Consider the following 11028-nt stretch of genomic DNA (forward strand, 5'->3'; position numbering starts at 1 on the left):
GCCGGGCATTGTGCTCAGCCCTGGGGTCATGTGGGATTCCGGGGGCTGCTTGGCAGGGATGGCCCTTGCTCACAGGCAGGTTCTGGAGCCTAGGTATCGAGTGCTGCCAGGGCAGACCTTCCCTTGGGCCCTGGGCAGATAGGTGCTCCCAGGGTGGGCCATCCCTGTCCCCAGCCTGACAGCACCAATTCCGGCTTCCAGATGAGAGCTCAGCTGGCTCCCTGCCTCTGGTCAGCGTCTCCCTGTTCACCCCCCTGACGGCAGCAGAAATGGCCCCCTACATGAAGAGGCTTTCCCGGGGCCAGACTGTTGAGGGTGAGTTGGGGAGCCTGACTCCAGCAGGCCAGTCAGTTCCATGGCGGGCGGTGGGCTCCCGTTGCAACCCTGTGACATCCTTGGTCTGATGAGGGGTCTGGCCCTCCAGAAGACAGCAGCATCCCTGCCCGGTCATGGGAGGAGCAGAGAGGGCCTTAGGGAAGACAGAGGCTCCTGGAAGGGGCTACTCTGCTGGCGGGCTCACTGGGGAGCAGGCTGTAGACAGTGGAAGATCGGGGACCCCTGGGGCCGAGGGGCACCTACACATGGGAGGCCTGACTATGGGCTGGTAGGGGAGGGCCACTGTGCACGAGAACAGAGAGCAGGGTAGCTGCATGGACTTGGGCCGTTGGGCACATGGTGGTGCTGGCAACCCTCTAGAAGGGTGTGCATCTGGGGGGTCGGCATCCCTCTGCGAAGAAGACGAGGAGCCGGGTGCCACCTGGCAGGAGTGGCTCCAGGTGGCCAGGGACAGGCAGCTGAACAGGGTGGTTCCAGGGCATACTCCTGGCCTCCTCAGACCTGCTAGACAAGGGTCTGGCCGGGTCTGCACCTCTGAGAGCTTCCCAGTCAGCCAGCACCTGCAGTTTGGCTTGCTGACCTGGTGGCACTGGGAAGCCAGCATGACTCCTGCTGCTTTTCCTCTTGAGGTGCTGGGGGACTCCTGGGCTTACCAGCATTCTGATGGGCCACACCACCCCTGGAGCACGTGGGGTCCTTCTGTTGGAACGTGTGCAGGGCCTGGCAAGGGGTCCCTGTGTGCCCACACTCTGCCACACCTGGGACACGAGGCTGTGGCCCTGAGGCTGCCTGGGGACACGGGTCTAGCCCTGAGTCCAGCAGCTGTGGCATGGCCCTCAAGTGCCCCTCTGCCCATCCCAGATCTGTTGGAAGTTCTGAGTGACATAGATGAGATGTCTCGGCGGAGACCTGAGATCCTGGGCTTTTTCTCGGTGAGTGAGCTGGGGCCATGGGAGCCCATCAGTCTTCTGTAGGAGGTGCGCCATGCTGGGGGGATGGGGTGCAAGTCTGAGCCTGGCCCTGTGCCAGGTGCTCCCAGGAAACCTACCCCTGCTCTGGGCTGGAATCTGCAGACTGCCAGTGCTTCCCACTTCGGGTCCTGAGGGGGTGGGGGCGTGGGGAGTGGGGTCCCCTACAACTCTCCGCAGTCCTGTCATGAGGTCTGGGGGCCAAGGGGCTGAGCTCCCAACAGGAGCCCCAGTATCACCCCTTCCCCTGCAGACCAACCTGCAGCGCCTGATGAGCTCTGCTGAGGAGCCCTGCCGAAGTCTGGCCTTTGGCCTGGCCCTGCGCTCCATCCAGAACAACCCCAGGTGAGCCCAAGGTCCCTACCATCCCAGCGCGCCAGCTCTAGCCTGGCCCTGCCAGCTGAGGGCGTGGGCCTGGGAAAGGGGCCTGCCTGAGTGTGTGCCTGCTCAGCTTTGCAGCGGACTTCTTGCCCACATTTATGTGCTGCCTGGGCAGTCGGGACTTCGAGGTGGTGCAGACGGCCCTCAGGAACCTACCCGAATACACCCTCCTTTGCCAAGGTGAGCCCCGGCCTGTCCTGCGCAGAGCGCCTACTGCCCCTGGATACCTTTGCTCCCCGATGCCCAACTCTCAGGGAGGCCCAGACGCCCCACTTCTGAGAGCCGCCTGCTGACTGGGGCCTGGACGGGTGCCGTCCTGTCTCTCCCATAGAGCACGCAGCCGTCTTGCTGCACCGGGCCTTTCTGGTGGGCATGTACGGGCAGATGGACACCAGCGTCCAGATCTCGGAGGCCCTGAGGATCCTGCACATGGAGGCGGTGATGTGAGCCGGGGTGGCAGCCTGACTGCACGCCAGCCCTGGGTCCCTCTGCTGGTCACCTGCTGGTCTCCTCCGGGGCAGGGAGGGTGCCCAGCCGCCACAGAGCTGAGCAGGGGCAGCACCCAGAGCCCACGGCTGGTGACTCCCTGCCTGCACAGTGACGGAGACATGGTCCAACGCCAGCAGACGCTGATGTCTCAGAGAGCCGTGACAAGGAACTGGTTTTAAATGAAACATTCTGAATTCCGAGTGCTGGCTGCCTGGTGTTCACCTCCCTCGAGGCACCTGGGGGTTGAGCTGGGCCCCGGAGGGGGAGCACATGCACTAGCCTGACCCACTCCCTCAGCCCCTGCTCCCTGCTGTCCATACTCGGCCCACTCTTGGGTTCCCCACTCCGGCAGTGTGAGAAGAGAGAGGCGGCAGCCCCTGAGCACTTGTGTTGGATGGGGCTTTGTGGAGCCGCCTTCAGGGTTCCCATAGACCCCAGAAGGGGCCACAGGCCCAGGACCCCTGGCTGTGGGCGTCCGTGCAGGGTGCCAGCTGAATTGCCCCCAAGCACTGGCTGAGGGCCCAGGATGATCCCTTCCACTGGAGGGCTGGGGCACCCCTGAAGGAGTGTGGGGGCGCAGGTGTACCCCAGTGAAGGTGAAGGTACCCTGCCCGAGAACTTGGCCTGGAGGTAGTGGGGAGGGCAGTGCCCCACCAAATCGGCCCCTCCCATGAAACCCCAGGCCCAAGGCAGCGTTAACTTGTCTCACCCGGGGTGGGATAGGGGAGCCCCCCACTCCCTCTATGCCCCCAGCAGCACAGATGTCACCCTATCTTGTCCTCCTACTGGCTCTTCGTCAGCACCCGCTCTGCTGGTAATGGACCCCTGGTCTCCCCACTGTCCCCCACCCCCCAGGCTCCCCTGCCCTCTCCTGCTCAGCAGAGCCACGAGGGGGCGCTGTGGCTAAAAAACTGGCCCAAAGCAGCTGGCCCTGTGTGATGGTCCAGGCTGAGCCGGGCCTCTGGGAAAGACTGGGCCTGGGGCGTGGTGACAGTTGCCTGCGTGCCAGGCTGACCTGTGCCCCTTGCACCTCGCTTCAGAGGCCCCTGCACCCCACCCTGGCCTCAGCATGGGGGCAGTTGTGGTGCCCCTCTCAGTGTGGAGTAGGCTAGCACTCCACTCCTCCCAAGTCCCTTCCCAGGCACCCTTGCTCCCTGGTCCCCAAGTCCTGGCAGGTCAGCCTCCATGTACTGCCCCCACGATGGCCCCTGGTGTCCAGATCCTCATCCCACCTGCCTCTCCGTGCTTAGCCTAGGGCACATGGCAGTGGCCCGACGCCCACTCTCTGCAGGCAGAGCCCCAGCCCCCACCCACTGCAGCCCTGAGACCCTGAGCTGGGGAGCTCCTGGGGTGCTGCTTTGGCTTGACTGCTAGGATCACGTCACAGACACAGTGCCCCACAGTGGCACCTCCTCACCCAGGGCCCCAGGGTCCCAGCAGGTGGGGTAGTACACCCCTTGTCAGAGCTGGTACAGGGAGGCCCTGGCCCTGGCATGTGGGAGGGGTCCCAGCAGGCAGAGGCAGGCTCCCTGACTTGCGTAAGGGCCTAAGGTCAAGGCCCAAGGTTGCTCAGGGCTGGACGCAGCCTGGACCCCTGTTCACCTTGGCCTGGTCTCCCCTCCTGGTTTCCTCACACAAAAGCAGCGTTAGCATTCTCGTCAACTACCCAACAGGAGAGGGCAGAGGCAGGGGCCCAGCTTCCCTGTGGGGGACATGGGAACTCCCAATAGCCCCAAGATGCCGCCTCCCCTGCTCAGCGCAGTGAAGACCAAGGCGTTCTGCGTGGGTGTGGGTGGGGCAGGGTGGTCACTGTCACATTGGCCGCAGTGGCAGTAGTGGAGGTCGCCAGCAGGACCACAAGGAACCTGGGCACTTGTGTGAGATGTGTGGAGGGACAGCAGGGTTTGAAGCAGGGGTGCAGGCTCCAGCTGTCCTGGTGCTCCTGAGCCCCTGGCTGTTACCTCGGTGCCAGCGGTCCCACCAAGCATCAGCTCCTGATGACATGGTCTCTGTGTTAGGCCCCAGGAAACAAGCACAGGGAATAACAGGCTCAGGGTCTCCAGTTGATACATGGCTGAGACGCAAATGCTGGGGCCCCCGGGGCCAGAGTCTGTGCCCCTGACCACCAGATGCACCACCCCTTGCATGGGGAGATGGATGGACGTCGCAGCTACCCAGGGGCTTGGCCTATGCCAAGTGTGGGGGAAGGGGCCTGGTGGGGGTGTGCATGCCCCGCAGACCCCAGCTTTGTGGGAGAAGGAGCACACGGGACTGAGGATGTGGGGGCCAGATGAGCCCCCTGCTCCGTGTCACCTCACCTCTCAGGGTGCATGACCTCCCCTTGTCTGCTCAGCCCAGGCCTGAGCAGGGGTCTGCAGGTACCAGGAGCTCAGCCCAGTTAGGACTTTTTGGATCCTCACCCTTCTCCCCTGCCAGGTCAGCACCACTGGGCTGGGTGCTTTCTTGCCACCCGTGGTTGCACGCTAGGCTGGGGGTGGCGGCCCGGCTGTGGGGTGGGTCACTGTTCCAACAGGGCTTTGCCTGGGGCATGGTGTGCCAAGCAGCAGAGGGAGGGAATGAGGTCTGGTTTCTGAGAGTCTGAAGCCCTGGACCCTGGATTGGGAGCAGGGGGTGGGGGAACTGTGACCTGGATGTTCCTACCTGGCCCTCACACCCGCGGGCTCCACAGGGGCTCCACACCTGGCTCTGAGGCCCAGAGGCCCACCCAGGCTGGACTGATGTGGGGAAGGGGGTCCTTGCATGTCGGGATGGTGGTGGGTGGGACCTGGACTCGGCATGAATCCTGTCTTTGGGCCTCAGATTCCCTATCATTAAGGGGCGGCACTCACTACCCACCAAGAAAATGAAGGTTGTTTGAGCCAAGTTTGCGACATGAAACACATGGCAGCGGGGGGTGGGGGTGGGGGTGGCAGGGGATTTTCGGCTGGCCGGTCCCCAGGTGGCTTGGGGCCAGGGCTCGTGATGGTGACTCTGGTGGGGGCACCCATGAGACAGATGGTCATGGCACTCACACCTCTCCATGCCCCCTGGGGGATGGTGCAAGCTACACAGGCGGCGTGGGGGCCTGGCACCCAGTGAGTGGCGAGCTGGGATTTGAGCTGGGCTTGCTGCACCATCTCCAGCAGGCAGGCCTCGAACTTGGGATACCCGACATGGAATTTGCAGGGGGTGGGACGTGGGGGCGGGGAAATGTGAAAGCAGAGGTGCGCAAGTCAGAGGGGTGGTGCTGTCCCACCATGGGCCAACAGTTTGTGGGTGGATCAGAGGCCACAAAGCCCACCCATGATCTTGGCCTCCGCCTATCTGATCCCCCAAGCACCCCCACTGTGGCCATCCTCCTCAGAGCTAGTGGGCCCAATGCCCAGTGGCCCCAAGGTCCAGCTGTGGGGAGGGGACAATCAACAGGACCCCTGAGGATGGGTCCCTGCCCATCTGTTCTAGGATCAGCAAAGGCTGGTGGTGAGCTCCCCATTACAGGGGCCAGCATGGCCTGGACCACTCAGGGGCTCCAAAGTAGAACAGAGCCAGACTGTGGCCCCTCCTCTAAGAGAAGAGGCCCCGGGGAGGAGGATATGCCAAGGCCAGGCCGACTGACTGCAAGGGCAGCTAGTTGCTCGGCTCCCTTCAGCAGGTGGGAAGGGGTGGGGCCAGAGGAGGCGTTGCCATGGTGACCAGCGCACACGCGGCCCCTGGCAGCTTCAGGACAAACACCTGGTTTCATTTTCAGTCCTGGGAAGGGATGGGTCCCGCCCTACAGACAGGCGAGCCTGGCCTGGATCTCTCCCCACAGGCTCCCCAGGGCCCATGCCCCACGTTCACCCTGGGAGGGCTGGCTGATGCCCCCATTTTTCAGATGAAGGTGACAAGGCCCAGACAGTGGCCCAGACTCACACAGGGTGGATCTGATTAGATTCTGGGCTGGGACCCTCCTCCTTGTCTCCTTAGAGCAACCAAGGACTTGACCCAGTTAGGCCCATCCAGGCCGAGGTAGGGTGATTTCAGGTGTTGGAGTGGAGGGTGTGGCTGGAGGCCTCCCCAGGGCCTGCTGTCCCTCCCCCCTGGACGAGGGACCTGCTGGAAACGCTCTGGGAGAACTATCCAGTTCCCTCGCCCCAGGACCCACTCACCAGTCCATACCCTGGTGCTAGTGCCTGGCCCAGGCTGGGCCTCCAGGGGACCCATGAGGCCTATGCCCAGGGGGAATCAGGAAGAGTTCTTAGAGAAAGTAGAATGTCAAGGGGGTCTTGAAGGCTGAATAGGAGTTTTTCAGGTGAGGACTCTGCTTATCAACCCACAATTGGAGGCACAGGGCTCTTATCTGTCATCGGGTGTGAGTGGTGACCCCACAGCTCTGGCTCTGTGCCCTTCTGGTCTAGGGGGGACAGTGGGGCTCAATGGAACAAGGTGTGGGGCTGGGTGGTCACTTGTCTGGCAAGTGGTTTGGTTCCAACTGTTCCAGGTGGAGGAGCCACACACCCCAAAGTCATGGCCACAGGCAGAGGGAGGTTCTGGGTTAGCACAAGACTAACAGCTGCGGGGCCCAGGGTCCTTGTGACCACCATGTGCTCTGCACACCATGGCTGCTGCCTCAACCTCCCTGGGAGACCTCCTGGGGATGCAGAGTTGGAGCTGGGGTATTGGTGGGGGCGGGGGGTGTCTGAGTCCCAAAGACCCCTCAGACCGTCTCCTCCCTCTCCAGCGTTATAGCCTGCATCCCAGGAGCCCACGGGCCAGACTTGCAACCCTGAGAGCGTTTGGGATGGCAAAGGACGTGACTGCAGGAGCTGAGGGGCCGCCAGGTCGGAGGCCAGCATGGGCCCCGGGTCCTCCTCACCCTGACTCTGAGTCCCACGCCCTGGAGCATTCCAGTCCTGCTTGCTTAAGGCCAGGGTCAGCCTCGCCTGACCAACTGCCCTCCAGCCCTGGGATGGGGGACCCTGAAGGCACAGACCGCTGCAACTCTGACACCAGTTCAGCTGTGGCCTTGGGCAAATTATTCCCCTCCCAGAGCTTGTGTTCACGTCTGTGAAATGGCCTGGAGGTACAGCCCAAAGTTCAGGGTGGCCTTGAGCGGCACCTGTCGCAAGAAGTGCTCCGTGCATGACCTGCTCTGTGAACAGAGAAGTGCTGTGATCTGGCCAAGGACACACAGCCACGTGAGGCAGGGCTGGGCTTCTGTGGGCCTTGGGCCTGCCGCCTGGCCACCCCCACCAGCCCCGGGATGCTCTGTTTACCAGGGGCTGGGCGGGCCAGGCCTCATTACAAGGGGCTCCTATAAATGGCGTGAGGAGGATTAATAATGTATTTATAACACATCGTCGTGGTAGCCGAAAATGATCTATAAATGTGCGGTAAATGTTTTATAATGTTTTTGTAACCCGTTATAAATGATAAATGGCAAACTATAGATGCTGGATCAAATATTTATAACGCATTGTGTGCGACGTTGGGCTGCTACAGTTCAGGAAAGCCATTAATAATAAAGTGGGTGGAAATGGAGAAGTTACCGACATGCCCAGCAAAGCCATTTATAATGAAATGTAAAATTTGGCTGTTGGAAGCAACCCACGAGCCCTCGCCGAAGCACTGGCCAGGCTCTCCCGGAGCCCGGGGAAGGAGCGGGGTCATGAATTATTTGTGAAGTGTTCAGACGGGGATGTATACTATCCATAGCACGCCATATAAATATGCTATTAATATACCCAAGGCGGCATGCATTATTCATTGGGCCTAATTAATTAATGGGTGGCCCCTTAAAATGGGGTGTCACAGCTTCCAGCTCCCTCTCCTGCCTGGGGCCGCGGTCATGGCGTTGGCCTCCACGGTGGCCGACCTGACTGTGGCCTTGGGAGCTGGGGGAGGAGGGACAGTGAAGCCGGTGTGACCCCCAAACCGTCCTTCCTGGGCAGGGCGTGCGTGGTGCGACTGTGGTCCACTCCAGGGGTGCTCTGTCCGCCTTGCCCCACCAGTGTCCATCTCCTACAACCGTGACTGCCGTGGCCGGGGGAAGGGAGCCACATGTCCACAGGTCATGCCTGGCGCCATCCTCCCTAAACGCCCGGGGATGAGAGGCCCTGTCTTGCCGTGAAGATGAGGAAGCTCCAGAAATGGGGAACCTTCCATAGGGTCCCAGGGCAAACCAGTGTCTGAGTGAGAACTCCCAACTCAGCCTGCCAGTCTGACATCAAGCCGTGTCTTCTGAGGGAGCCAGGGCCCCCACTTCTGTTCTGTGACATGTTCTTGCAGCAGAGATTCTGGGGGCAGGTCAGTTTCGGAAACCCTGTGCAGTGTGGCCGCTCCCTTGGGAGTCCTGGTGTGCCGCAGGACATAAAGGCTCTGAGAAGTCCTGCAAGGAAAGCTGCAGAGCCAGGGGACCTCCCTTTGTTCTTGCCCCACCCCTTCCCCTTTCCCCCCTCCCCGTCACCCCCTCTCTCATGGTTTCTCCCCTCTGCCTCCAGAGGCTGGAGGCGTTGCAGTCCTAGTTTGGCCCATCAGCCTGGGGCAAATTAGTTACTTGGAATTGAATTCAGTTTCCAGGTCTACGGGCCCCACCTCACCACTGAGATTCTTCCTGGGGCCCAGTAGCCAGTGTGTCCTCCTGGTGGCCACTCAGGCAGGACGCCAGCCTGTGCTGACCCAGGCTCAGGTCCTCCCCACCTGTGTCAGGGCCAGGGCTCCTCAGTGAGCAGGGAGCCTCTGCTCCTTGGGCTACAGGAAAGGTATGATCAGCTTGAACTCACAACCCTGAGATCCAGACTCGAGCTGAGATCAAGAGTCAGACACTTCACCAATGGAGCCACCCAGGCCCCTGATCAACCCACTTTTAAAGGGTGGCTGCAATAAAAGGGGAAATAGGTGTGAAAATTGGTAGGCTGGAGTAGGGGGCCTGGTGGGCCCTGCGCCCTCCTCCCCACTTCCTCTGAGGGACCTACACTCCCCTTTCTGTATTCCTCAGATCTTCATTCCTGCCTCAGGGCCTTTGCATGGACCATTCCCTCTGCCTGGGAAATTCTCTCCACTTGTGCTTCAGATCTCAGTCCCCATGCTGCCTCCTAAGGGATGCCCCCTCATCAACCAGGACAGGGTCCTTCTTCCACTGTGGAGTGAATGGTGCCGTGTGTCCCCTTGGAGGGCCGTCCCAGGTGCTCTTTTACCTGTGCTTGGGTGTGTGTCAGGGACAAGGACTGCCAGCTAGCCGCTGTAACGACAACTCAACACAGTGCACGCTTGTGGCTCCCCTGCCCAGAGGCCCACACGGCCTCCCCTGCAGCGTCCTGCACATTTGGCCAGCAGACCAGGGAAGGTGGTGAGTCTGGAGGCATATGCATCCCCTCCTGAGCCAGAAATCAGCCACGCAGCCCCACTGTCCTCAGGGGAGGCCAGAAGATCATTCCAGGCAGAGGAAAGCATGAATGTGGAGGTCCAGAGGCAGGACCCTGAGCAGGTCTGAGGGGCGGCAATGGGAGGACAGGTGTGAGCATGGGTGGCATGCCCTCACCTCTGCTGTTGCAGATTGTGTGTGGAGAATAGTTTGTAGGTGGCGAAACAGATGCAGAGGCAGGGTCAGAAGCTTCCAGTAGGAATCCAGCCCACTGGGTGGTGGCTGTGGTTGGTTTTACTGCTGGACTGCATGTGGGGCATTGAGAGGACAGGAAGCAAGGGGCACTCCCAGGCTGGTGGCCTTTGGGGGGAAGGTACCATCCTTTCTGTGTGGCTGGCTGTGGAAGGGGCCTGTCTGCAGCCCTGGAAGAGTGGCTGAGTTCAGGGGACCAGTAGGACAGAGGCTCTGAGGCCAGAAAGGGAAGGAGAGGCAGAGGTAAGGGAAGGCAGCACTGATAAGGGCCAGGAGGCATGACTAGGGGCCTGGACTTTATTCGGAGTGCTGCAGAGGCCAAGCAGGAAAGTGCTTGTCCACTTGGCTTTCTGGAAAGCTCTCTTGGCTGCTGTGGAGGGGTGAATGATGGTGGCCAGACTGTAGAGGTCCTGGAGGGAGCAGGGCCAGTGGAAGGAAATGACATGCTCAGGAGGACACCACCACAAATGCTACTCCTGGAGCCCCTAGAGGAAGCTGTGTGGTGACCCCTGCAGACCAGAGGTCCAGCCATCCCCCACTCTTCCTTCTAGGGAGGTGGGCTTCCAGCCCTATCTCCTGTGAGCTCCACCTCTGCCCCCAGGCCTCTCCTGTCCTCACTGGCTTTTCCAGTTCTCCTGACTGCTGCCCCGAGGGTTAGGAAAACCCATTTGGTTCCTTGTTTCAGGACCAGCCACCAACCTAGCTAAACAGGCATGGCACTGTGTTTTGTCCTCATGCTGGGAAACTCCCAGCAGGTCAGGGCAATGGTCATGGCCAGCCTTGATCCCAGGCCCGGGGCACCCCTGTCTAGCACCTGCTTGCATGCACCCTGTGATGGGGAGCTCACTACCTACACACAAGCCTCATTCTCACTGTAGAACAACTGGATGTCCACCCTCAGAGCCCAGCCACAGGAAAGAGCAGGAGTGCACATGCTGGCTCTGGCCTGGAAGACCTCAGTTTTTGCTCCTTCAAGTGGGCACAGAGAAGCCACCCACAGCCCTGCTGGGGTCCAGTAGTGGAGAAACACCTCCCTTCCTGTTGGCCTTGTCTGGACAAGCCTGGACGACTGTGGCCGGTGTCAGTGTTTCCAGCTGATCCTCTGCTCGGCCTCAGCCAGGGCTCAGAATGTGGAGGACAGCCAGCAGGGTACATGGGGTCCCCACGGGAGGTGCTTCCCCAAAGACCCGGCATCAGTGGAATCCAGGGCACAAGGGACCAGAAGGACCCCCCGAGGGACGTGGTGCCCCAGGAGCAGCC

The 11028-nt window shown here is 61.1% G+C and overlaps 1 protein-coding gene across 2 annotated transcripts in view; it reads left to right on the plus strand.

Moving 5' to 3' along the window:
* The window catches only part of INTS1 (integrator complex subunit 1), a 29720-nt gene extending 27346 nt beyond the window's left edge, over window positions 1-2374 (plus strand). For both annotated transcript variants that reach the window (XM_038539670.1, XM_038539671.1), the window contains exons 43-47: window positions 202-315; window positions 1198-1268; window positions 1558-1649; window positions 1756-1865; window positions 2017-2374. In XM_038539670.1, the coding sequence (XP_038395598.1) occupies window positions 202-315; window positions 1198-1268; window positions 1558-1649; window positions 1756-1865; window positions 2017-2132 (503 nt within the window). In that variant the 3' untranslated portion in view covers window positions 2133-2374. The remainder of the gene's footprint in view (window positions 1-201; window positions 316-1197; window positions 1269-1557; window positions 1650-1755; window positions 1866-2016) is intronic.
* Window positions 2375-11028: the final 8654 nt, after the last annotated feature.

This window comes from Canis lupus, chromosome 6 (assembly GCF_011100685.1).
Source record: "Canis lupus familiaris isolate Mischka breed German Shepherd chromosome 6, alternate assembly UU_Cfam_GSD_1.0, whole genome shotgun sequence".
Taxonomy (NCBI): domain Eukaryota; kingdom Metazoa; phylum Chordata; class Mammalia; order Carnivora; family Canidae; genus Canis; species Canis lupus.